The sequence below is a fragment of the Cervus elaphus genome, chromosome 19 (genome assembly GCF_910594005.1).
Source record: "Cervus elaphus chromosome 19, mCerEla1.1, whole genome shotgun sequence".
NCBI lineage: Eukaryota > Metazoa > Chordata > Mammalia > Artiodactyla > Cervidae > Cervus > Cervus elaphus.
The window spans coordinates 22,926,457-22,940,624 of NC_057833.1; the positions used below are offsets into that span (position 1 = coordinate 22,926,457).

Sequence of the window (14,168 nt, forward strand, 5' to 3'; positions counted from 1 at the left end):
CTCTGGGAGTGGGTGAGGAACAGGGAAGCCTGGCCTGCTGCAGTCCATGGGGTCGCAAAGAGTCAGACACGACTTAGCGACTGAACTCACTCACTCAAAATAACAATAGTTATAACTAGTGTCCAAGTATCCTGCGGTCTTCTTAATTTCAACTTCTTAGATGTTCTCTATTTATCTTATTAGTTCCTCGTACCTCCCTGAGTTCTGACGCTTGGATTCTAAAAGTGCGTTTTGAGAACCAACGTGGAAAATGGAATGCGGAATCCAAAGTCTGTGTCAGATGAGCCCAACTACTCTCCACTTTGCATGGGGAAAGATAATTGGTCTTCAATGTAGGATGTGCCATTTACTAACTGTGGAGCCTTAGATAAACCAGTTCATATCGCTGCACCTCCGCTGTCTCAGTTTTCCCACCTTCAAAATGGGATTAGTAGGATTTACAAACGGGGAATGGATAGGGCAGGGCTCACTGGCAAGAAAGGAAGTATCACAGTCAAAGACTGTCTAGAATTCCACAGGTCCCAGTAAATCCTAGGGGGAAAGCTCCACCCCAAACCTACTGACTCCGAGGGGGGTGGACCCCGGAATCTGTATTTTAACAGCTTTCCAGGTGAGTCAGATGTCTAATCAAGAGGACTCTTTCCAGTCCTCCAGCTCTTTGATCCACTTATTAACTTCCTTCTGGTCCCAGCGATTTCCAGTTCCCGCGAAAAAAAAGGAGCCGACGAAAGAGGGGAGAAAAAGCATATCCAGGGTCGGAGTGGCAGATACCGATCACTTGCCAGCTTCCCTCCTTCCCCGGCGCCAGCCGCCAGGTTACATAACGGGTCCCGGGGCGCGCTCTCGCGAGGTTTCCACCGCCCCCGCCTCGCTCCACGTCAGAGGGAACCGGGCGGAGCGGCCAACATGGCGGAACGCAGGCGACACAAGAAGCGGATTCAGGTAGCAAAGCCGAACCCTGGGGTAGGGGGCTTTGGGCGCTCGGAAGTGGAAGATGCTGGGAAAGCTCCCGGGAAGGGCGAGCGAAATCGAGGACGAGGTGGGGTGGGGTTCCACCGCGAGGCCGCAGGTTGTGGGCTGCGTCGTTGTGAGGGGCCTGAGGAAGGGCGGCGTTGGAGACGGCGGAGACAGGCGGAGGTGCTCGGTCTGCGGCGGAAGGCAGAAGGCGCTGCGCTCGGAATCGGCCGTGGAGGCGCGGCCGTCAGTTCAAGGTTCCGATGGAGGCGCCGGCCTGGGCCTGTGCTGGGAGGTCAGCGCCCTCCAAGCGCAGACATCGACCCTCTCGAGCTCCTCCCCTCCCTTCTCCACCCCATCTTTTCGCCTTAGCTGTCCCGAAATTGAGGCCACGGTAACTAGGGTAGAAGAAGGCGGAGGAGTGATCTAAAGCTGCCTGTTCTTTGTGCGCGGAGAGAAGGACCGTAGGAGGTGGGAGTGAGCGGGGTTTGGTCAGCTGCCCCGAGGCCCAGGCGGCGAACTGCGTATCCGGGTGTTCTTTTGCTTGTACCCTTCTTCCTCCTTTTTATTATTAACGTAAGCGTCCAGCTGAAGCTTTGTGGCTTTCTTTCAGCGACACAATGTAAATAAACAAAACTCTGGGTACGGCAACGAGCGGGTCGCGCCCAGGAACCTTTGACATGGCAGGGTGTCATCCTCATAACCTACATAGCATCCCTCCCTCATTCCACAGGCCTGTCATCTGTGTATTTCTTCCCTACAATTTTCCCCTGTTGTTCATGCTCTCTGCTCAGAGGATTAAATATGTGGAACATCTTCGACTCACGATGTGTCTCTCCTTGTTAGTTTATGTGCCTAGAAACCTTCATATGTCATCATAAATTGGGCATGTTGTAAATTGTTAATATGCTAATCACAAATTGTTACACTCATTTTCTTTCTGTTCCTTACTATTTCATTGCTTAGAATGACTTTTCGTCTGATGTTTTATTTCCCCATTTAAAAAAAGTTTATCACTTAACTTACACCACGGGTGATTTAGGTATATGCAAGTTAAAATTATCCTTAAAAGTCTGAAGTACTAGGGGAAAAAAAGATGCCAGTGATCAGTAAATCTGGAATTTTGTAATAGGGCAGAAATAAGAGAGTAGTTTCAAATAGAGTACAGAACGGGACCAGAAAGAGACAAATCCTGCCCCCTGCCCCAAGTTCAGACAGGCCATAAAACCAAAGCTTAAGATTATTGTGAAAGAAGTTTATAATTATACTGTTCCTAGTCTTTCAAAATTTAATGTTATTGGTCAGTCCTGGATACATAATATTTTCATTAGAATTTGTATTGAAGTTGTCAAATTAGTACTTACTGAATTTCTTATATTTACACATATGGTACATTTTATGGCCCTAAGTAAACTTTTTTTTTTTTTTAATTTCAACTGTTCTTTACTGTGGTCACAAAGGTGATCCTAATTTACTTTGAATAGCTGCTCTATTTCAATTGTGATCTCATATTAAGCAAAAAGATAGATTAAAAACTGGTATAGCAGTGTTAGTGACTGGGAGCTAAAACTTGAGCCATACTGTGCCAGTTGGTACCCCAGTGTCAGTAATTATTAGCTGTGTAACTTTGGTCAAATTACTTAGCTTTTTCCCTCTATTACCAAATCCATAAGAAGGAATATTTACCTTGAAAAGGGATCCTCTTTGGGTTGTGGTGGAAAAAAATAGGTGAGTGGATGACTTGTTATTAAAGGTTATAAAAGCTATGAAAATAGTATTTGGCACATAACTCCTTTTTCCACCTCCCGGAGGATGAAGGGTTTAGGATAATTTTTTTTTGGTTTTTGCTCGGCACTGCTGAAGAAAGATTAACAGTTACCTATTCAGTAAATAAACCTTTGAGTTGTGAGTGCTATAAAAAATTTTTAGTTACTATTGTTTAATTGTGGATTAGCTAAGTATGTAAGGATCTGATTGTTAAAAACCAAGTTGTTATACTGCTAAGTGAAAATAAAGGACACTTCTCAAATCCTCTAACTTTTCTATATAGCTATGCTGTGTGGAATGTTGTAGAGCTCTTGGGCGTGCTACTTGGAGTACTACTATGCAGTCTCAACAAATTAATAAAAATATACAGTAGCTTATCAAGCTCCCTTTTTTTTCCCTCCAGGGAATCAGAAACTGTAATATTGACGTTACTTTAGATAAAAAGATCAAATGTAGTGGCCGTGTTTACAGTTGAAGTTACAGAAAAAATCCTATTGTAAGACTTTTGGACAAGAAGTTCTGTAATATCAACTCTGTTTCCTGTTGTTTGTTACTTGATGTTTCATGTTTACAAAAGATTTTTACCTATAATAGAATTAGTGACCTTGAATGTAATTTGTATGTTGGGGGAAAGGATTGCTACATGTAAGTTAAGGGTTTTAAAAAGTAGTTAATTTGTATACTTTTTCTGGGATAGCCTAATTTTAGATTTCTAGTATTCTATCAAAGTTAGAAGCAAGAGGACTGTTTTGTCACATTTCCTTCTTGGACTCACTTTACTGGCCACTGAAAACCAAAAGTGAGCTATGTGTTCATTGACATTACATTGGGAAGTTTTCTTGTTTGAGATTCCCAAGTGAGAGTGTTCTCAATTCACATTAATAAAATACTTGAAAACAAATAATTGTTAGTTTTCTAAGATATGCAACCATGTAAGTTCAAGAACATACAATAAGTGCTTATAGGTTAACAAAGTGCTGTTTACTAGAAAGGTTAGTTTAAAATCCTGGTACCATCAAATTTGAGTTGAAAAGGAATTTCAAATTGGGTTTTTTGGAAACCTCATACTACTATACTACCGTTATCCCTCATCCTTTAAGCTACTATGTGACTTTAAGCAAATGATTTATTCAAGATCTCTGGCTTTCAGATTTTAAGTTGAAACCTATTTGCATTTTCACAAATATTTTACACTGCTTGTGAAAGTGTTCGTCGCTCAGTCGTGTCTGACTATGTGACCCCATGGGCTGTAGCCCACCAGGTTCCTCTGTCCGTGGGATTCTCCAGACAAAAATACTGGAGTGGGTAGCCATTCCCTTCTCCAAGGGATCTTGCTGATCCAGGGATGGAACCCTCGTCTCCCACATAGCAGGCAAATTCTTTACCATCTGAGACAACACTGCTTGTATAAAAATACAAATTGACAATTGGTGCCCTAATCTATTTCTTTTGCTCAGTTTATTCAACAAACTTATTTTTTACCTAAGATTATTTCTGTTGAATAAATCGATTTTAAAAATTTTTCATCATTTTGAGGGTAGGAGAATGAGGGGGCAGAAATTCTAAGTCAAAAATTCTGTAAGATTGAAGCTCATGGCTTACTGACTCTTGATCTAATTTTTTTTTCTCAAAAAGTTTACCTTAAGTACCAGCTAAAATAATATATAGCTAGAAATGGTAACCCCAGTTTCATTGTAGTATTTTTTAATGTTGATATATTCTGAAATAAAAATAGTATTTGTTAAATAATTTAAAAAGAAAGTTCTGCGCTAACTTTCCATTTTTGTAATTTTGGACTGTGAGTTGCAACCGCTGGCGTCTTGCTGTTTGGGTTGGCAGTCCATCCTCAAAATGTATTGGTTCTTTGCTTGCTCATTCTAAGATATTTGGGCTCATTCATTGAGCTACAGAGTTCTCTTCATTTGAGGGTTAATAAACTGGTTTCTCTTTTTTAGTGGGTGATGCTGTTCCCAAACGGCCTTCAATTTTTTCATTAGATTTCTAGAAAAGTTAGGAAAATATTCTGAAGATTTATTTACATCCAAAGGGAACAAAGAGGGGAGTTACTATAGTCTAATGTATATATAGACTGGAAGAGGATAAGACTGTTTTAGCCTGCAGCAGGGGAGCAGTGAGAATGAAGATTCCATGGCAGACTCTTCTGTATTACTAGCTTCCCAAGTCATGTAATCTTGGTATGCTTCAATAACAATCTTTCTGGCTTCAAAGCCCCAGCAGATGGCACAAATCCTGAACTCTCAGAGGCAGCCTACAATATGTATAAGTTATATGTGGTATAATGAACATGTCATATTTCACAGAAGATAATAGAAGTTTTTTAAGGATTTGAACTTGGAGGAGCAAGGAAGATATCAGTTCTGTTGTACAAATATCTTGTTAAGAATGCTAGTCAGATGTTTTAGGGAAGTTACTGATACTTTAAGCAAGTATCAATGAATAAGGAACTCTGTGTCTAGTTGAGAGAGATTATCCAAGTCCATGTTTTCTGGGCCTTTTCTGTTTATTCATGCTTCAGTTCAGTTCAGTCGCTCAGTCGTGTCCGACTCTTTGCGACCCCGTGAATCTCAGCACAGTAGGCCTCTCTGTCCATCACTTGACTCCTGGAGTTTACTCAAACTCATGTCCATCGAGTGGGTGATGCTATCCAGCCATCTCATCCTCTGTCGTCCCGTTCTCCTCCTGCCCCCAATCCTGTTCATGCTTAGTAGTGCCTTTACCAAGGAGGGGAAGGGAAGGAAGATAGAATGCTTGAGTATGTTTTTGCAGTTGTGGAAAAGAGCCTGGTGAACTTGAAGTTAATTGTTAAAATGAGGTTTTTAAACTGTTGTGGATTCATGTAGAAGCAGATTCCCTACTGTATAATAATAGAGTGAACTTTTCAGTTTCTTTTGTATCCTTATAACATATTTTACATGTGGTGCCTGTATCAGCAGTCAGTAGATTGATACCGTGTTTAGTTAATGGTTTGAGTGTTAGTATGAGTGTAGACTTGTCATGCTTAAGGTTGATGTGATTGTTTCCTCCCCAGAATAACCTTCATCCCGAAGTTCTGTTATTGAAAAACTGTCCTTTTAGTTGATCAGACTAGAAATTTGACATTTTTTACTAAGTAATTTCATTCATCCTTTATCTTTGAGTCCTTCCTATCTGTTCTACATTTGAAATGTTTCAGATATCAAAATCCTTCTTAGTCCAGAGTATCACATCACATCTTACTTGAATACTAACTTGTTTCCCTGCCTTATGCATTTATTCTCCAGTTCATTCTACATGTAGGCTCCAAAACAGTATCTCAGTCATTTTTTTTCTCATTATGTCCTCCTCCTAGTCAAAAACTTTCTGTGACTTACAGGGTAAATTTGAAATTTCTCAGAATGCTTTGAATAAATAGTAATTTAGCCCTATTATACTTACACCTACTTAGCCTCACAATGCTTTCTAACTTGTCTCTAATGAAACCAAATTTTATGCTCATTTTCAGCCACAGTTTTTTTATACTATTCATTCAGCTTATCCTAAATTTGTTCATCTTTCAGAATCTAGGTCCCTCTTCCAGGAGATCTTTCATAGCTCCCATTTTGTGCTCCTAAAATATTTTTTCTGCCACTCATTTGAAAAATAACAGTTGTTGTTTTGGATAGTTGTAACATAATCTAGGTATTGTGCCTTAAGAAATTTTTGGTATTAACTGTAGCACCCAGTGGTATTTTAGGGTAAACAACTCAGTAAGTATATGTTTGAACAATTTACGTTTATCACTTCTCCCCCACATATCATTTTTAATCAAGCATATCCCAGTAACAACTTATCAGTCAACTGGATAAATCTTTAGATTGACAACATATGTATTAACTGAGGGAAAAATTAAACATATATGGCTATGATTATAAAGTAGAATTGGTCTCTATAAAGCCAATTATACTATCTTATTATTTCCAACTATTTATATAGTGTGACTTTTTTGGCTGTAAATGAACATACAGGATATTGTTTACTAATAGATGAGGCTTCTAGAAATTCAGTGTGTTACTCAGGCATAATTAAATGCTATTATTTTACATATACTAATGTATTTTAGTGTGATTTCAAAAACCAAAATACAGAATACTTTTTAGCTTGTGAGAACTATATTTTGTGAAAGTGAAAGTTGCTCAGTCTTGTACGGCTCTTTGCAACCCCATGGACTGTATAGTCCATGGGATTTTCCAGGCCAGGATACTGGAGTGGACTGGACCCCAGATTAAATAATTATGAACACTGTAGATGGTAGTGAACTTAGTAGTGTTAAAGTTTGAATTTACAGTTTTTTAAGATTCTGTTTTTCTGTCATACTTGTTTTTACATATAAAACTAAAGGTCTTTTATTCTTATAAATATTTGGTGTTTATTATAGTCTTCATTTGGATTGAATGTTTGGGGTTTTTAGGTTTTTTTTTAATTTTTATTTTATATTGGAGTATAGTTGATTTACAGTGTGTGGGCTTTTAATTATTGTTGTCACAGATAGTAACCCACAAATGAAATAGTATGAGAGTATAAAAATCGTGCACTGTTAATTGGCTGTTTGAAGCAGAGAAGTTGGGAAATGCAAAGGAAGAAATCCGAGAAGTAGCTGCCTGATGACCCAACAACAAGGGTACAGATTTTCACTTCATCTCACAAATTACTCCTCTTCAGGGTAAAGTTAAAGCTGAGACTTTGTTAGTTGTCCCTTATTTTCCACAAACATAACTGAATTCAGACTTATTTGAAATTTTTGGAAAAACTGACTTAAATACAGATAATGTACATAGTTTATTTTCCCTGTTTTGTATTATTAGAATGTCTTGCCTAAAAGATAAATGTCTTCAGCATTATTTGTTCACAGCAGTCTAGATTCTTAGCAGTTAATTCTTCACTATTATTTGGCACTTTATTCATTTCAAGAAATAGACCTTCATGAAATCATTCACATTTAAATTATACGTTGCTAGAAATATTGCTTGAGTTCTGTATGTGTTGTGCTTAAAAATGTGAAGACAATGCTTTTATTTTGATATTAGTAACTTACAGCAGTAAGACAACTTCTAAAGGTAAAAAATAAGATATATACAAATGTAAGTTGCTCTCATTTTCTTCAGTATATGAGTGGGGAGAATAAGTACACTGCTTTTAACTACTCAAAAGTAGTTCAGGAGGTAAGGAAATAAAACCAAGATGGGAAATGATAAACAATGAAGTGGTGGAAAATTTGGAAGAAGGAATGGGAAAATTTTAGAAAACAAGGAAGGATTAAAGCAGCCTTTTCAAAACTCTTTGTTCACTTCCATTAATTAGTTCTTAAAGTGAAAGTCACTCAGCCATGTCCGACTCTTTGCCACCCCCTGGACTATACAGTCCGTGGAATTCTCCAGGTCAGAATACTGGCGTGGCTAGCCATTCTCTTCTCCAGGGGATCTTCCCAACCCAGGGATCCAACCTAGGTCTTTTACATTGCAGGTGGATTCTTTACCAGCTGAGCCACCAGGGAAGCCCAGTTAGTTTTAAATGAGATTATAATTTACTTGTCTATTGCATTTTTATTTTTGCTTTACCTCTGTTCAGAAAGGAAGAAGAAAGGCAAGGTGAGAAAGGGTTCCCCGACAGTATCTAGAATTTGTAACCCTAAAGGGAAAAGGAATACAAATCTTCAGCATCTCAAGTAGTATCTTGTATCTGGGACCACACTGGGACAGCCATCTTTGGTTAATTTGAGAACTCCTCCTGCAATCTCTAGTCTTTTGTTTAGGGTATGTAACTTTGGCTGTTATTTAACATTTATTTATGGCACCTGTTTCTACTTACTTTGACATTTGGGCACTCACTATTGACAACCTCTTAATGTTTTGAATTATTGTCTTGTAGCTTGTAAAAAGAGACCAGGCAAGGGTAAAGATGAACTGGTACAAAGTGGTTACCATGCTGGAAAAACAACTCAAAATAAATGCCTTGTAGCTGAGGCCAAGAGACAAGCAACTTTGGGCCCTGTCAACTTGTATTTGAAAGATGTGTAATTTTTAGAATCTCCATTCTGTCTTTTGTATAGATTACCAAGTCTGATCTAGAAAAAGCTTGAAAGAAAGGCCTGTAGTACACTTTAAAAGATTTTCAGAAAAGATCTTTAATTTATTCTTCAGTGTATGAATGTCTCAAGTAAATGATTACATTAAATTTAATATTGTTACTTTGCAGGAAGTTGGTGAACCATCTAAAGAAGAGAAGGCTGTAGCCAAGTTTCTTCGATTCAACTGTCCAACAAAGTCCACCAATATGATGGGTCACCGGGTTGATTATTTTATTGGTAGGATTTCATATTTTAAATTACGTTAGTGTACATATTTTATAAAGATATCTAATTTGGGGATAGGCAGATGTTTTAAAAGTGCTTTGCAAGAATGATTGGTGAAGCTAGGTTAGGGGCATATGGCACGTGCTTATCCTATTCTTTCCTTTCATGATTAAAAATGTCAATAGTAAAAGTACTTTTTAATGACATTTGAGATATTTTTATAATAGAATAAGATTTATTTTCAGTATTAATTTTTAATCAGATAGTACATGTACTTAATGATAACTTTTTAAAAAAACTCCAGCATAGAATTCAGTGTGAAACCAGTCTGTTGGAACCAAGTTGGGAGCTGCTTTTGTTCTTCATATAATCTGAACAACTTCATTATAAGCTAATATCATCTGTAATATTGCCCCATAACTTATAAGTCATTAGTTGCTGAGTTTGCCTGTCTGATCAATTAAGATTGAATTGCCATTATCAAGAAGAAATTCCTTTATATTGTCTTTAGTGCTATTATTAGTGATTTTGCTAGTCATTAAAAGTTTGAAAAATAGACATGCTATTCTTTTCAGATCTCATCTATTTAGCTTTTTCTAGTGACAGTAGATTGCTCACAGAACTTATTCCTTGGTGGGTAAAGCTTAGAGACAGAATTTCTCTCACTGTGGTAAAGGATGATTTTTGGTTTGTCCTATATTTTGATTGTTTGATAAAAGTGATATTTACATTTATTTTGAACTTTTTAAAGAACATTTCTCATTTATTATTGCTTGAGTTAATATTTTTGATTTATCATTTATTTCACAGCATTACTTTAAAAAGCTGCTTATCAGTATGTTTCACAAATTGAGCTATTTGTCATGATTGTGTCAGACTTAAAATTTTCTGTTGAACTTGGTTTTATTTTCGAATGCCAGAATGTTGAAATTTGCCTTATAGAATATTATTTCGATAGACTGAAGTTCTGCTGTATACTAAATTTAAAACAATTAATCTCTTCTTTAGCTTCAAAAGCAGTGGATTGCCTCTTGGATTCAAAGTGGGCAAAGGCCAAGAAAGGAGAGGAAGCTTTATTTACAACAAGGGAGTCTGTGGTTGACTACTGCAACAGGTACTCTTTCTTTCTTAGTGAAGGATAATGTGAATAGTAATTTTAAAATGGTCTCCATGGTCTTAAAGCTCCTTCCCTGTTTTCATCATTTAGTTCTGTTACAGCATAGCTCAAGCATGACTTTTATGTGTAACTTGGATATCTTCAGTACCTCAGGAACTGTGTTTATTTGGAGTTAAACCATCATATTTTTATAGTTTTTATTTGTGTTCTGTTAAATTTGTACATTTGCAGGCTGACTGAACTGAGGGATCAGCAATAAAAAAGTCATACACCAGTGCCTATCGGGAACATAAAAGTTCTTTTTTTTCTAGAGAAAACAGGCGGGGAGTCTTTTCCAAAACTTTGTCAGGGATTCCTAATTGACCTGTTGTCCCTGTTGTTTGTGTCTACCCACTGAGCCATTAGCTAGGTACACTCTTCTATTTTGTTTGTGATTGCTATTGTATTCCTTGTGAAATCAAGGCAGCTGTGACATCTATCTTTTCTTGATTCCAAGATGAAGTATAGACAGTTTAGTAACATATCCATGTTTTTTATAGGTACTTCTTCTTTGGAAAAAACTTTTCATGGTGAATGGTGTAAAAAAAATCCATTTTTTGGGAGTCCAGTGGTTAGGACTCTGTGTTTCCACTGCAGGAGTCACAGGTTCGGTCCCTGGTGAGGAATCTAAGATCCCTCATGCCACATGATGTGGGCCCCCCCCCCAAAAAAAAATCACTTTTCTCTTGGAAAGAAGTATGCTGGTTTTGTCCCCCTCCCCAACTTTTTCCCCTTGGTTTATTTACTACTTAAACATATTTATTAAGATGTTAGTAAATCAGATTGTTTCTGTGACAGTGAATTTTATAATTGGTTGGAATTTGAAATTTTAGATTATCTTATATATTTAGTGGGGAGATACACATAGCATTTACTAATATATTGATTAATGACATTTAAAGTGGCAGCCACATTTTAAGTCCTCAGTCACTGAGTTGTGTCTTTGTGACCCCAAGGATGATAGCGTGTCAGGTTCCTTCTGTTGTGGAATTTTCCAGGCAAGAATAGTGAAGTGAGTTGCTATTTCCTTCTCCAGGGAATCTTCCTGATCAAGGGCTCAAACCTGAGTATCCTGCATTGGCAGGCAGGTTCTTTACCATTGAGCCACCTGGGAAGCAGCAGCCACATGAGAACCCTCTTAAAAAACACTGTGAAAAAAAATTTCAGTCTGTCTTCTAAAGCTGTAAAGTTGAAGAATTGTTAAATGTTTCTTAAAATTCTTACCTGCCGAAAAAAAAAAATTCTTACCTGCCAGGAATTCCCTGGTGGTTCAGTGGTCAAGACTCCTACTTTCACTGCCATGGGCCTGGGGTTTGATCCCTGATTGGGGAACTGAGATCCCACAAGCTGTGCTGCACAGCCAAAAAAAAAAAAATTCTTAGCTGCCAAAAACTGGAGTCATTAATGGACCTTTCAGAAACAATGAAAATTTCATTGTTGGGGTAGGAATTAGCTAACAGCATGCAATCACTATTTTCCTTTGTAGCCATCTGTGTATTAGAACTCCAAAGTGCAAATTTCCCTACCGCCTCAAAACAGACTTATTTTTTATACATAGTGTAAAAAGTAGAAGATGGTGTAAATGCACAAACAGAGAAGTTAAATCACTTACCAAAGTCACAAAGCTAGTAAGTGGCAAGCCAAAAGTCTAAATCCAGCCATCTAGCTTTGTAGTATAGTCCATGCTCTTAACCACTGCACTATACTATCTCCTCCAAAATAATGATCCATTTAATGAAGCAAAAATTAAGATGAAGGATTAACCTGTCAGTATTATTTGAATATTAGTGCTCGCTTTGGCAGCACATAACGCTAAAATTTAATATAAAATCTGAGCCCAACTTTCCGAGATAAGCAGCCAGTATTAATACATTTCTCTTGGCCTTTTGGGAGACTTGATACTTTGTTATATGAAAAGCAAAAAAAAACTTGAGTACAGAGATGGTTCTAGCAGTACACTCATATTTTATTGTATATGTTATTCCCATTCGTATCAAGCTTTCTGTGTCCTTTTTGCACTAAGATAGAGAAGCATAAATTTTTCGAAACCACTTCTAATGATAACCATAGAGACCTCATGATGACCAGCCCTCATGGGTTCCTGACTGACTACAGGCAAAACCACAGAGAGGCACTAGTCCCATCTCATTCTCTGAAGTGTGCTTGAGGGAGGTTGAGGAAAAACAAAAGAAAACAGGAAACTGTAGTATGATACACAAAACAGTCTTTTCGAATATGTTCCATGCCTCTTCTTGGCCTGTTTCAAGTACAGACTCTTAAATCTTTTATCTAGTGTCATCCTCACCTTCCTGTGACCTTGCATCTCCAACCCCCCAGTCCACTAATGTCCTTTTCACTCTCATTCATTACCACATTCATTCTCTTTTCTGGTCTTTTTTTGGTAATAACTACCACTTTCCCCACATGGTTCTATCCTGCCTGCCGATAAGTCCCCCACAATTCCATCTCTACCATTTAGTATTCCCCAAGTCCTCTAGCTTACATTAATCTAATATTCTATAGAATTTATAAAGGTAATATCATGCAGTTTGGTCCTTAACTGTTTAAATAGATTTGTTACATGTGTTTTTTTTTTTTTTTTTTTTTTTTAATTTCTTGCCTACTAAATCTGAAGGCAGTTGGAGGACAGTTTTATACTTGACTGTAACTCCACAGCAGTTAGCTCAATGTGGGCATTTAATAAAACCTCACCCTTGTTAGATAAGTTAAAGTCCTAAACACATGTCTGGCATTTAATAAACATTTGTTAAACCTGGGAAAAAATTAAGAGGTGAAGAAAAGTAATAAGCAATTTAGTGACATTTTGCAGGCTGCTTTTAATCCATTTATTTATTCTACAAATACTTATCAGGTATCTATTATAGGCCAGGCCTCAGGAATACAAAGATAACTGTGACTTGGTTCTTGCCTCCAAAGCACATATTGTAGTCTGTTAAAGAAGATTTGTGACTAATTACAATACAGTGTGTTCTGTAAGAAAGAAAGGAGAAAACTTTAAGACTAGCCTCACAGAGAAAATGTTTTAATAGAATTTTGAAACATAAAATAGGTGATTACCCAGCAAACAATAGGATAGTGGACATTTGATCCTGGCAGAGGGCATAGAACATCCTGAGTTAGGAAAGTATGAGTAGTCTGTGAAAATGTCAGTTTATGTAGATGATTTATTCTATACAGTGTGTTTAAAAACTAAATAAATTGAGGCACTGATTTTATTACAATAGTAAGTGTCATCTCATTTTTTGAGGCATATGGTGATTTGAAGTAGACATTCTCTATCAAGGACTAAGTCAATGATTCTACTTATTAATGAATGGAATGAGGGTATAATGTAATGATTTATAAACCAAATGTGTTTTCTCTATTAAATGAAATTAATGATTTCACTACAGCACTAGTGATGGCTAACATTGAGAACATGCATTCCAGGCACCATGGTAAAAATCTGTATGCTTCTCATTTAGTTCTAGAAACCCCTATGAAATAGATACCCCATTTTAGAAATATACTAAAATTAAGTAACTTACCCAATACTGTATAGCTAATTAAGTGGTAGAGGTGATATTTGAACCCATCTACCTGAATGTGAATTTCTCATTACCAATTTGATTGGTTAATAATCTTACTTTTCTTCATGGGGTGGAGCAGCTGTGCAGGAGAAGTAACAGAAGCAGATGTTCCTGCTGGTTCTGTCCTCTTCTGTAACTGCTTGTCAAGGGAAGAATTGTTTTTTCTGCTAAAGTTCTATGGTTTATTTTTTAAATTATTTATTTATTGATTAAGAAAATTTTTTTCACTAAAGCAAAGAAAACTTTGAGAAAGCAAAGAAATTTGAGAAAACTGAAAATGATGCAGAAGAAAATCCAAATTACTAATGATGTTGCCTCAGGAATAATTACATTACCATTTGAGACTATATATTCAAGTATCTATATGTATACA

The 14,168-nt window shown here is 37.1% G+C and overlaps 1 protein-coding gene across 1 annotated transcript in view; it reads left to right on the forward strand.

Annotated features, from left to right (window-relative positions):
• Positions 1-629: 629 nt before the first annotated feature.
• Positions 630-14,168, forward strand: part of SEC62 (SEC62 homolog, preprotein translocation factor) — a 32,382-nt gene continuing 18,843 nt past the window's right edge. Inside the window, exons 1-3 of the mRNA XM_043874242.1 lie at positions 630-942; positions 8,953-9,061; positions 10,058-10,163. Coding sequence (XP_043730177.1) covers positions 907-942; positions 8,953-9,061; positions 10,058-10,163 — 251 coding nt within the window. The 5' untranslated portion in view covers positions 630-906. The remainder of the gene's footprint in view (positions 943-8,952; positions 9,062-10,057; positions 10,164-14,168) is intronic.